Source organism: Rhinopithecus bieti, unplaced genomic scaffold, assembly GCF_001698545.2.
Source record: "Rhinopithecus bieti isolate Rb0 unplaced genomic scaffold, ASM169854v2 scaffold_44748, whole genome shotgun sequence".
Lineage (NCBI taxonomy): Eukaryota > Metazoa > Chordata > Mammalia > Primates > Cercopithecidae > Rhinopithecus > Rhinopithecus bieti.
Genome location: NW_016819104.1, coordinates 1199675 through 1213572, shown reverse-complemented (window position 1 = coordinate 1213572; position 13898 = coordinate 1199675). Strand labels below are relative to the sequence as shown.

General features: G+C 40.9%; 1 protein-coding gene across 1 annotated transcript in view; it reads right to left on the bottom strand.

Moving 5' to 3' along the window:
* Positions 1–2426, bottom strand: part of CA10 (carbonic anhydrase 10 (inactive)) — a 552992-nt gene extending 550566 nt beyond the window's left edge. The window contains exons 1-2 of the mRNA XM_017858264.1: positions 1754–2426; positions 197–848 (exon numbers count right to left, since the gene is read on the bottom strand). Of these exons, the coding sequence (XP_017713753.1) occupies positions 197–257 (61 nt within the window). The 5' untranslated portion in view covers positions 258–848; positions 1754–2426. The remainder of the gene's footprint in view (positions 1–196; positions 849–1753) is intronic.
* Between the last annotated feature and the right edge of the window lie 11472 nt (positions 2427–13898).

The window sequence follows — 13898 nt, the reverse complement described above, 5'->3', positions numbered from 1 at the left end:
CCCCCCCCCCACACACACACACATTCAGACACCCTTAGGCTGAGAAGGATTTTGATTCTGAAGGCGGCAAACCCGCAGAACTGAAAGGGTCTCGCCACCCCCCTCTCCGCCCCGTGGCTACATACAATAAAACCCCATACACCCCAAACATCACAACATAACCCAAATCAGCCAGTGACTTCGGCGCGTCCCGTACCTGATATGCAGACGATGAAATTGGCTTGAAGAAGAAAAAGCACCTCCCAGACTATTTCCATCCTCTGATTCTCATTCCAAGTGCATCACTCGACGGGAAAACAGGGGAGGCAGGGGGGAGCCCGACACGGCACACACACATACACACGCGCACACACTTCCGAGCGAGTGCACACTCGCACTCCCACCCGACAGCCGGCCAGGGACAGTCACCCCCAAGATCAATATCGTAGTTTGAATTGTTCCGGCAAATCTCCCCTCGGGCTCGACGGATGTGCGCCCCAGATGTGCTGACACATGTCCGATGCCTCGCTGCCTCGGAGGTCTCCCCGCTTGCTTGTCTCTTCTCTTCGCACCAGCAGCGGAAACCGCACTAGCCGCGGCGGCGGCGGCGGCGGCGGCGGCGGCAGCAGCCACCTGAAGCCACCAACACTGGGCTCTTCCAGCAAAAACGAGACCCCGATTCGCCTGGCGCCCCAAGAAGACATAGACGATAGCCCCCCGCCGGGCCGCGCAGTGCAATTCCGGGCTCCCGGGAGCGCGTAGCTCGCTGGCTAAGCCCAGGCAGTCCGCGGCAAGTTGCCCTCGAAGTCCGCCCCCCTCACCGGGGCATGGTCGGAGGGTGGCTGCTGCGCTCCGGGGCCGTTCTTCTCCTGCTTCCGGGGGGGCGGGGAAGGAGCAGACACAGCAGACACACAGAGAAAGAGAGGCAGGGATTATTGCCCGAAACCGCCAGCCGCCGGCAGCCTCCGCCGACCCTCCCTGCTCCCCAAGTCCGCGCACAGCCTGCCGCCTCTCAGCCGGGTTCCGGCCGTGCGTCCAGGGCGCCAAGGGGAAGGGCTGGGCCCCGGGGACTGGGGCGCGGTGGGGGCCCACGGACTCTCCAGGTCGCGCGCGCGCTTCCTGCTTCTTTGCTATTTTCCTGGACTCCCCAGAACCCCCAGTTGCCTGGCTTCCAGCGCCCGCAACTAGCGCCGCTGCCGAGATTTTCCGCAATGCAACTGCAGGGGTCGTTATTTCCTCGCCTACGGATCCCGACGCTTCCCGACTCAGAGAGGAGGAGGGCAGGTGGGGGCGGGAGGAGGAGAAGGAGGCTCGGCCAGGTGAGCGTCCCCGCCGCCGCCGGGAGTCCCAGCGTTAGCTCCACAGCCCGGCATCCGGGGGCGGAGGCTGGAGGCCCGGGCGGGGAGGTGCGGCTGAGCTCGGCCATGAGGAGGAGGAGGAGGCTGGGTGTTACAGCTTCAGGCCACCTTGGCCGCCGCCTCGGCCCCAGTCCCTGGCAGCCGCCTCCGCACTCCGCACCGCCCTGGCTGCCCCTGTTACCCTCCAGGATTTTCGAGTTTCTCTTCTTAAAAAGAACTTCGTGCTGCGGGTTCGGCGCGGGAGACCCACGCAGGACTCATCCTGGGAGTGCTGTGCTGTGCTCTCCCTCCGCTGCGAAATATTGGAGTTTTTTTTTTTTTTTTTTGCATAATTCATTGCCTGCCCTCTCCATTTCGTCCCTTTCATGCCCCCCACCCTTTCCCCCTTTCCGCACCAGTGCCAGAACACTACTTACCCCAGAGTTCTTTTCTCTGCAGGTTCCTAGACCAGGTGCAACTCTTGCCTGCAAGTCCCTGCCTCCCTCCTCCCGAAAGGGGGGAACACCGCCTTTCCAAGTCCGGGTGCCAGCAGCAGCTGCTGCCAACTGCGCCTTCGCCCAACTCCAGGAGGATTCGGGACTATTGGAAACCCGAGCTTTAGAGGAACGGGGTTCCCTTCTTGTCTTTCTTTTATTCTGCTTTTCTTTAGGGAAGCTCTAGTGCTTTGGAGGCTTTTGCTGGGCTCCAGGATACTTTCCGCCAACGACAGTCAGCAGCTTCCACTGAAGGAGATTTCCCCATCAAACCCGCGCGCGCGCACACACGCACACCCAGCGCGCGGCGCTCCAGGGCCCCAGGGGAAGGTAGGGGCGGCGCGAGCACCACCCGCCCACCCAGGCCGAGGCCAGGGGCAGCCGGTCCGCAGAAGGTCTCTTGGGGAGGCGGGCTGTCTATAGCCTAGGAAAGACTTGCACCTGGTTGCAGTGTGGATGCGGGAGAATTGAAGAAAACCCTGTGCTCAGGACTGTTTGCCTAGGAGGGCTGGAAACGAAAGGGGAAAGACAAAATCTCAACAGATTTGTTCGCTTCCATCGCTGCAGTGGTGGTTTGCGAAAGCTCAAACCTACCTCTTTGGGGTTACTGACGAAGAGGAGGGAGCGTAGAGGGAATCCCTGGGAAGATCCAGGATTTCTCGGCGCGCTTGTCCCTATTGGGAACTAGTGACGTTAGGAGATTTTGCACAAACGCGGATGAACACACACATAACAAACATAAACACACACATACCCCGCGGGGATTTTTTATCCACTTTTAATTTTTGATGTTTAGAAGCTATTACAGTATAAACCTCGGTCGAAGAACTGCACAAAGGGTAGATAAGTGGAGATGGAAGAGGGGAAGGAAAGGGTGTCGTTCATCCGCACAGAGTCAATCTAGTGAATCTTCCTGTGTTGATCCCAGCCCCCAGACTGTGCGGCATCCGAGGGTGCGGAGTGGGAGCTAAAGGAGTTACATTACAGTGCTCCCAGGATTCTTGAAGGGACTCCAACTGCCCAGGAGTCTGGTGGGTCTTTTTGCTGAGTGGCGGGGAGAAGACGGAGGAACAAGAGAGAGCGCACAGCAGATCAGCAGCTTTCTGAGCTGTCTGGGCTGGGCGGCTGCGGGAGCCAGAGCTACGCAGTCCCACCGACTCTAGGGATTCGAAAAAGGAACCGCCGGCAGACCTGCCTACTCTTATAGAAGGATATGTGGCCGTGAGATCTGTTCCGTGAAACAAAGGCCAAGGACTCTAGGTGATCAACACATTAAAAATCTAGGCCCAGATGAAATAAATCCAGCATTCGTATGTAGAGAGCTTCCAGGCTCAGCAGGGAAAAGAATGAAACTTCAGAACATTAAAATAATTCCGGACAGTGAGAATTAGCCCATTTGGGAAACATATGGGGGCGTTTGTCTCCGTGCCTTGAAAGTAGACTGCATGAAGAATGAAGAACTATTATTAATTATTATTGTTTTTTCTCTTTCCTTTTTTTTTTTTTTTTTTTTTTTTTTTTTTTTTTTTGGAGAGCGGGAGGAAAAAAAGTAGTCTGACAAAGGTGAGCAGATTCCATCCTGGAGAGAGTTCAGAACCGTGGACAGCGACCCACCGTCTCTGCTTGGGTGGGGAAACAATGCTGGCAGAGCAGAGCTCTCTCTGGAAGCAGAAGCAAGGTGCCTCAATTTTTACGTCACTACCCACTCATTTACTAATGAATTCTGCAACTATTAAGTGGCTTATATGTGTCAAACACTGTGGCAAGATGCTTGGGCTTTGTAATTGAAAATGCATTATCCTTGCTTTCAAAAAATCTGCAGACCATATATCCCTCTATATTCTGCTTTAAGAGCCAATGTTAGTAAAACAATACTTTATTTCCACTCTTTCAGTCTGCATACTCACCTCTAGCATTCCCAAAGAAAATTCAATTTTGAAGCCACTAAGTGCTTTCAGTTTTTAAAAAGACAACTCATATGAGAATATTTGTTAGTTAAAAAAACAAGTTTGAATGTATTGATTGTTATGTGTGAAGCATTATATGTATTGATTGTTATGTGTGAAGATTATGTGTGAAGCATTATGAATCCCTTACATAAATTATCTCATTTAATCATCATAATGTGACCATGAGATAAATGTCATTATTACTTCGATTTTACTGACAATAAAACAATATTGGGGTAGTTATTTGCCCAAGGTTCCACAACTACTAATCAGTAGTGTAGAGACCATAGCTGGAAAGTCTAAACTCAGAAATCATGTCACACCACTTCTTTATATGCTCTGTAAAATGAAAAATATCATCTTGGGGAGATCATTTTGCACTTAAAGAGAGCAGAAGTACACACATGACAGCTAGAAGGTAATCAAAGGTGGTATGAAAATTTAATGGTAGACAATGCCATTTAGAACCCGACTACATTAGTTGGGAGAAGGAAAAGATCACTGGGAATCAGAATTAATCAAAAGCGTTTCTAATGACAGAATTTTGGCCCCTGCTTGATGTCAGTTCTGGTTTTGGCACTTGGAATACAGCAATGAACACAATAGTCCCCCACATATTGATTCCATACTAGCAATTGCTAGAAGAAAGAGCCATACATTCTTGAGTCATTTCTAGGCTACCACATTTCTAGAGTAGGTTGCTATATGTTTTTCTGAGAAATTCACCATCTTAATACAGAAAATAACTCATTAAAAAATGCATTAAGTAGAAGCCTTTAAATTTAAGTAAATTCTGCCTCCCCCTTTTGTTGTTTTTTTAGTCCACAAAACAAACCAAAGAAATGTGGGGTAAAAAGTCCATGAAGCTAGAAAATATTCTTAGCCCTTTTCGTATTTTAATGTGCTTATTTGTTTATCTAAATAACTACAAAGAATCTCTCCACATCATATCCGCCTTCATCTTTTATTCCTTTCTTATTCCTCTACATTTCTGCACTACAAATTAAGTGCAAGTATCTTACACATTTAAGAGAGTCTTGGCCAAGCCCACCCAAGTGTGAGAGATACCAATTGTCCTGTAGAAAGCAAGGAATTATATTTCCATTTTCCAAGAGAGGATAATACTAAATTCCTTTGGGTTCTTCCTGTACCAACACCATAGAAGAAAGGATGACTCATCTGACGGTAAACTTTGTAAGAGTTTGACTTTCATTAGGGTGCATTTATCAGAGGCCAAGCACACTGTACTAGAAGACAAAGGAAAACTATCACTTTTCCCACTTCTCTGTTCTCTTGGTAAAGCGGCCCTCAGGCACACTGAGCTCACAATTTTAGTGTGTGTACCTATGCATATTTATTTTCTATGCCACTCTTAAAGAGCAGAGCTAGTAAGATCTCTGCTTTCTTGCAGTACTTAGCTTTCCAGGGCCAGTCACAATCATGTATGCAGCTAGGAAAGCATATTTAGAGCCTTCTTTGTAGACCCAACCATCCTTACAAGTGATTTTCTAGTTTTGAATTTTGGGGTGAATAGTTGGAAAATGCCATTTTGAAACACATCAAGCTCTATCTAAGGACAGTCCCATTCTCATTTAGAAAATGTTTCTATTTTTAATTGCTTAGATGTCAGAGGGAAAGAGAAGTTAGTGATGAAGCTACCCCTAACTTCTACCAAAAAGATAAAATTATCAAAATAAATGGAAAGATATACCATGTTCACGAATGAGAAAGCTCAATATTGTTAAAATACCAATTTTCCCCAAACTGGTCTATAGAGTCAATATAATCCCAATAAAAATCCCAGCAAATTTTAAATAGAAATTGTCAAGCTGTTTCTAAAATCCATATAAAATACTAAGGAACTAAAATAGCCAAAACACTTTGGAAAAGAAAACAAAGCTGGAATATTTAAATTATGTGACTTCAAGGCTTGTAAAGCTATAGTAATCAAGACAATGTAGTACTGGCATCAATATAAACAAATCAATACAACAGAGAGAGTCTAAAAATAGACTGACATATATTGATTAAGTTAATTTTCAACAAAGGTGCACACTCATTTCCTTGGAGGAAGAATAGTCTTTTTTTAAAATTGCATTTTCAATATTTGGGTGTCTATTTTGAGAAAAAATAAAGATGAACTACAGTCCATACCTTACACTATATAAAAAAAAGATTAACTCAAAATGGATTATAAACCTAAATGTAAAACCTAAGCCTTTAAAACTACTAAGAAAAAAGAAAATCTTTGTAAGTTTGGGTTAGACAGATTTTCTATATATGACACCAACATCATGACTAGTTAAACTTTGTTGGAATTAAGAACTAATCTTCTTCAAAAGACAATTTTAAATAATTTTTAAAAGTCACAGTCTGAGAGAAAATATTGGAAAATTATATGTGGCACAAATGACTTGTAAGCAAAATAGGTAAAAAAATTCTGAAAACTCAATTTATTAAAACAAAATTTCAAAATGGGCAAATGATTTGAATAGACACTTTACTATAAAGATATAGTAATGGAAATTAAGAACATAGAAAAATGCTCAACATTATTAGTCATTAGGAAAATAAAAATTAAAACTCCAATGAGATAGCAGTATACATTTATTAGTTTGGCTAAAACTAAAAACAAAACAAAACAAAATAAAAAACAATACCAAGTGTTGGTGAGAACATGGAGCAACTGGAACTCTCGTACATTGCTGGTGAAAAGGTAAAATTATGCAACGACTTTAGAGAAATGTTTGGGAGTTTCTCTTTTTTTTTTTTTTTGACAGAGTCTCACTCTGTCACCCAGGCTGGTGGAGTGCAGTGGCGCATCTTGGCTCACTGCGAGCTCCACCTCCCGGGTTCATGCCATTCTCCTGCCTCAGCCTCCCAAGTAGCTGGGACAACAGGCGCCTGCCACTGCGCCCGGCTAATTTTTTTTTGTATTTTCAGTAGAGACGGGGTTTCACCGTGTTAGCCAGGATGGTCTCGATCTCCTGACCTCGTGAGCCTCCTGCCTTGGCCTCCCAAAGTGCTGGGATTACAGGTGTGAGCCACTGCACCTGGCCTGGCAGTTTCTTAAAAATTAAATATTAATATATATAAAGCACATGACCTAGCCATTTTGCTCATAGATATTTATCCTAGAGAAAGAAAAGCTAATGTTTATACAATACTTTTACTCAAATGTTCGTAGTTCTTCATTTGTAATAGATATAACTAAAAACAACCCATATGCTCATCAACAAATCAATAGACAATTGAATTGTGAAATAATTATGCAGCAATACAAAAGTAATGAACTATTGTAACATGGAACAGTATGAGTTAATCTCACAATTACTACATTGAGTAAAACAATTTAGATAAAATAGAGTGCATATAGTATAATTCCACTTATATGAGGTTTTAGAAAATGTAGGCTAATCTTTACTGACAGAAAGCAGAATAGTGGTTGCCTGGGGAGGCAGGCCAGAAAATGGGGAGGAATGGGTGGGAGAGACTGCAAACAGCATAAGAAACTTTTTGGGTTAATGGCTATATTAATTATCTTAATTATGTTGATGGCTTATGGGTGTACACATATGTCAGAAATTACCAAAATATACATTTTAAACACATGCAGTTTGTTTTAGGTCAGTTATACCTGATAATAATCCAGCCAAATGAATGAATTAGTTTTTTGAAAATGTAAGGCAGAAACTGTAATGATTAATAGATATTTTAAAAAGTGTGGCTGGACTAGGCTTAGAAAAACTCAACATTACTAAACTGTTGTTTTTCCGTACAAAATGTTACTTACTATTTATTACTTAAACTTTGAGAAATATTAAAAGAGTTGTATTTCTCTGTGATTTGTACGCTCTGGTGTAAAACAAGTAGCTCTGATGTTGTAGCTATATCTTTATCTGCTTTACAGGTATTGGATTATTATATTATAAAGTAATTGTCCTGTTGGTACCACAGCATAAAATTCCCTGTTATTAACTGGGCAGATTTCCTTTGGAGGCAGTGGAAAATACCCAGGTTTGCCAGACTTGGAGAGAGGCAGATCTTGGGATAGAAATAAAGACTCGAAAGATGAGCCTTAGACTGTGGCTGAGCAACAAATGCTTTGTTCATTGAGCAAGGAAGATAGGTTGAAGTGTCTATGTACACTTGCGGACATGTGAAATGGTGCTGGGAAAGCTGACTACTGTCATTGAGTTGTGGGCTGTGAGCTAGGCAGGGAGGAAGGCTTTATAAGACAGAAAGGTACACTGAAGTGACCTAATAAAATTGGCAATGTAACTCTGATCTGAGAGTAATCACATCTGGTGACCAGTGACAAGTTAGCCTCAATGTTATTCCTTTCTGCCAGCTCTTCGGATAACTATTTACAAACATTGTAACTTATTTTGGAAAAATTTCCTGCAAACACATGGACTAAAATGATGAGGGGAATTGCCACAGTTCTGAAACCAATGTGGAGATGGTAGGAGAAGCAGAAACCAACCTTGGTGGTACGTCAAATCACGGAGTAGAAGGGACAGCGACACAAAGGGTAGACCTGTGGCAGAACGGAGGTGGGGGATGGTAAAGACACTGGTGATAACAGGGATTATGACCAGATGAGTCAACCGTGAAGGGACTCCCCAAGAGTTAGTAGGGGTTCCAAACTATCTATCTGACAAGGAATTAATAACCAAAATATATAAGGAGTTCAAACAAGTCAATGGAAAAAAATTTAATAATCTGATTTTAAAATGGGCATAAGATCTAAATAGATATTTCTTTAAAGAAGACATACCAATGGCAAATGGCTATATGAAAAGATGTTCAATATTATTGTTCATCAGAGAAATGCAAATCAAAAATACAATGAGATGTCATCTCATCCCAGTTAAATGGCTTTTATCCAAAAGACAGGCAATAATGAGTACTGGTGAGGATATGAAGAAGAGAGAACTTCATATCCTGTTGTTTGGAATGTAAATTGGTGTAATAACTATGGAGAACAGTTTGGAGGTTCCTCAAAAAATTAACAATTTTTTTAGTTATGCAAGTAATTGCCATTGAGAGTAACGGCAAAACTGCAATTACTTTTGCAGTGACGTAACTATGATCCAGCAATCCCACTCTTAAGGTAATATACCCAAAAGAAAGGAAATCAGTATATAGAAGAGGTTTCTGCACTCCCATATTTATAGCAACACTATTTACCATACTGAAGATTTGGAAGCAACCTAACATAAGAATGGATAAAGAAGGTGTGGTACATATATACAGTAAGTACTATTCAGCCATAAAACATATGATATCTTGTCATTTGACATAACATAGATAAAACCATAGGTTTTTTTTTTTTTTAATGAAATAAGTCAGGCACAGAAAGACAAATATTACATGTTCTCACTAATTTGTGGGAGCTAAAATTGAAGACAATTGAACTTATGAAGATAGAGAGTACAATGATAGTTGCTAGAGGCTGGGAAGAGTACTGGGGGTGTGAGGGAAGTGGGGACGGTTAATGGGCACAACAATAAAATTAGAATAAATAGGATCTAATATTTGATAGCATCGCAGAGCGATTACAGTCAACAATAATTTATCGTACTTTTAAACATAACTTAAAAAGTATAATTGGAATGTTTGTAAATGATAAATGCTTGAGGTAATGGATACCCTATGCCCCATTTACTCTGATGTGAGTTTTACACATTGCATGCCTTTGTCAAAATACCTCATATACTCTTTCAATATATAGACCCATTAGATATACACAAACACTAAAAATAAAAAAAAAATAAAAGATATTCATTGTAGACTAAGGTCAGGTGGAAATAAAAACACTGAAGAAAGTGTATGACCATTATATTTAAAAAAAACAGTTAATAGGGAGGAAAGAACTTCAAAAGGGGGACTAGTAATCTGTTATCCAGTGTGAAGACTGGGGGTGTCAAGCTGTGTATTAACTTCTTATTTCTGCTGTAATAAATTAGTACATACTTAGTAACTTAAAATAACAAAATATATTTATTTATTATGCTATTTATTTATACTGAAATTTACTGGTTTATCATAAAAGATACCAAGGTAGATAGGACAAGGTCCGGAAGGGGCCTGGGCCCAGGAGCTTCTCCCATGGAGTTAGGAAGTGCCACCCTCTCAGCACACGGTTGCATTCGCCAACCAGAAGATACAACAAAAATGTATCTTTGACTTCTGAAGGTCAGAAATCTGAAACAAATCTGCAGGGCAGATTCTTTGTGGTGGCTTTAGGGGAGAACCTTTTCCCTGCCTTTGCTGTTCTTCTGGATACTGTTTATATTCCTTGGCTCATGGCTGTCTTCCAGAAATGATTTTACTATACTTTCTGCTTTCATCCTCACATCTTCTCCCCAGAGTCTCTCTTTTCCTTATAAGGATTCTATGACTACATTGGACCCAACTGGATATTTCAAGATAGTCTCCCCATCTCAAGATCTTTAATTTAATAACATCTGTCAAATCTTTTTTGCCATGTAAAGTAACACATTCCCATGCTCCAGGGATTAGGATGTTAACATCTTTAGGAAGTCATTATTCTACCTAGTGCAAGCAGATTGATATGGGTCACATGAAGAATGCCAAGTATGGATCAGTGGAGCTTCTCATAAAGTAATTGAAAAAAAAAGCTGCCGCTTTTCAATCTATACGGTAATGTACCTTACATTTTTCAATAGTGAGTTCACGTGAGTTATTTGAGGAATTGGTATGAGACCTTGTTCTCTATAAATGAGTCTATCAAGAGGAGATGTTAAGGTATTTGAGTGGATGCAGTTCATTTCTCTGTACAAAGAATGTGAGGATGCTGAAATGACATACACTATTAAGAAAATAGATTATTTACCTCTCTTTGACATCAGAATAGATAATAGTTTAATTACCACCAGTGCTCATTATATTTTAAAAATAGACTTTCTTCTCACCCATACTATAATTTGTGTCCAACATCAAAGAATTAAAATGCTATACCTTATTTGCTATTTGTATTTTGGCAAATGGGTAATGAATTTGATGAAATAGTTCACATTGAGATTGTGGCACTTGGGCTAAAGCTTTGGGCATCATTTTGAAAGTTAGTGAAACCCATGCTACACTTTTCTTCTTTTATTTAAGTTAATTTCTCTCAAATATCCAGCCTCCTTAACTCAAGATCTTAAAAATGGAAGATTAATTTGCAATGAGTACATAGCAGGCATTCTGTAAAAGATTGCTGAAGAATTGAATAGGCTTGTTTATTTGTTTATTCAAATAAATCTACTTTTTCTTCCATTTTTTTTGTAATGAATTTGATTATTAATGTTTCCTAATACATTGTAGGTACACATTAATATACTTTCCGTCCTAATGTAGTCCAACTCCCTTATTTTTTTATGTGGAAAGATGGAGGCTTAAGATTAGGTCAAGTGATGTGTCCGAGTTCAAACAGAGGCAAAAGCAGGGGCAGAGTCAGAATTTCAACCTTCCCAGTTAATTACTAGTTTTTATAAACCTTCCATTCCCATCATTATTTCTTTTGTGACCAAGTAACACAGTGCAACAGCTGAAACATAGATGGCAAATGTATTAGTCAAAACCATGCATTTTAATGGGAGATGTTTTTCTTGGATTGGCTCCTTCTGTCCAACGCACTTTCAACTCTACCTGACCATTTGTGTGTGTGTGTGGGTGTGGGTGGGTGTGATTGGGTGGTGTGTGTTTATTTTACATTAAGCACTTTCCAGTGAAGTTTTATACCAATGGGAACCCTTCGCTCTTCTCTGTGAGTCAACTGCCCTACTATCAGGTAGCAGTTATAGATCGGTATAGAATATTTTAGTTTCATAATGGTTCTTAGGTGTAAAGAAAGGCTTTAATTCACACAACAGTCTGCTTTCACCGCAGCTTGCATAATTTTGGAGTTAGCAAGTAACATGTTAGGTTTCAAAACTATTTGCTGAGATTATTTTTTACATTGCCTTTCCAATGACTACCATTAAAATTACAAGTATTAAGCTTCATTTTGCACTTGAAAGATTATTTGTAGTTCTCTACTCAGCAATGTCTACATGCTAGATTATAGAGTTATGGGTCTTATTTATTTATTAGGAAAATTAACAAATAATGGGTGTGGCAGACAGATCCACTATGAAAAGTCAGAGGTCTCAGACAAGAGTCTTCCTTCCCTGAAGCCCATGGCCCTTTCCCCTTCTCTTTCCACTCCTGGCCACTGTCTTCATGGTCAGGGGACACATGTAGGATCTTCCATGTTTGTTTGAGATGTCTCAAGATCAAGTGCCTTAAGACCATACTTCTACACACATCTCCTTAAAGGGCCATTCTCTGACCACAGGTTCAGTCCTGGGTATGCACTCACCAGCATTGCAGTCTACTTTTGGGGAAAGAGATCCTCCTGGTCCCACCCAACCACCGTGAACACACACCTTAACAGTATTAAACATCAAATCCTTGTGTGAAATAACATGCCACTTAATCAGAGCATTGAGGAAGTTCAGCAAGGGAGGAATACTGCAACTGGAGGGCTCTGAAAGGAATTCCATCTCCAAATCAGTACAGAAGATGAGACCCTGCTATAGCGATCTAGTTAATTTTCTTCTCCTGCAAATGAGATTTCCTGAATTGTATCCTGCTTCAACAACAGATTTTTTTTCTCATTGATTCTATTGTGTGAATGTAATAAAGTCAGAGTTGAGTTACCGTAGCAGAAAACCTTCAAATTTCTGAATCTGTTCTCTGATTGCTACTAGACAGAGAAGAAAACTAATGAAAACAAAAAGAGCCTCCTGCCCAGCAGGACAGGAGATATTGTGAGTAGCCATAATTTTATGACGGAGTTAACAACAATTGAGATCAAAGAAGCTTGTAAGAGTAGGGTTTTTCCTACAAAAATATAAACATGCCATTGTCAGGTATTGAAAAATATCAAGGTTGCTGTAAATGTCACATAAACATATGACTAAGTAATGGTTCTTATCTCATTCATTCAAATGCTTTCTCTTAATGAATCTTTTAAGACTTGTATGAGTTAATAATACCTTATACTGAGAATTTCCTCTTGGGATGTGGAAGAACATAAATATTACATATAAGATTATATTCCATTTTCATGTTTCATAAATTATTATTTCTTTAGGAAAATAGATTTTTAAATGAATGAGAATGAAATCTTAAATATATTTTAAATGATCAACTATTAAAGTAAAAACTTATATTCTTTTCATCTGTGTTCACTCAACTTTTCTTGTGATAAAATAGCAATTTCTGGTGGCTGTTTCTCATTTTCCTTCCCATGAAATGGGAAACAGACTGGCAACTTGCCCTTTTCGCTTCAGTCAATTTTTGTTGGAAATAAAATGAGCAGAATAAGCTCTATTTTTCTCCTCTTGTATAAGTACATTTCAGATGAAGATGGTAGTAATTTTGGAGATGTTGCCATAATAATGTTTGAGTTATTGGATTCAGCTCAATCAATAACTACTTGAGTTAGCTTGTTGGATAGTTCTCAATAACCAAAGATAAATAATAGGGCTTCCTATCAAGTAGAAAGTGGGTGCTACTCTAAAATTCTTCTCATTTACCATTAGAAGTTCCATAAAATTTTCAAAGAAAAATTGATTTTAATATACTCTAATTACAGTGGCTCTTAAGGAAGTGTAGAGGGGCTGGGCATAGTGGTTGATGCCTGTAATCCCAGAGTTTCAAGAGGCTAAGGGAGGAGGATCACTTGAGACCAGGAGTTCAAGACCAGCCTGGGCAACATAGTGCGACCCCATTTCTACAAAAATAAAAACACTAGCCAAGTGCCATGTACCTGTATTCCCAGCTACTCAGGAAGCTGAGGTTGGGGGACTGCTTGAGCCCAGGAGTTCGAGATTGCAGCGAGCTAATTGTGTCTGCATTCCAGCCTGGGTGACAGAGCAAGACTCTGTCTCTAAAAAAATAAAATACAAATAAAAAATAAATTTACAAATGAGGTATAAGGCATGAAAGTGTCATAAAATCAAATGATAAAAAGTTTGAATAACGGTCATTGGTATAAAGAGTAGAGTCTCTATTGGTTCAGGGACTGATTTTATCCAAACAGTTTGGCAGCTGAGCTCTATCAGGATAGCCTCTTTTCACCT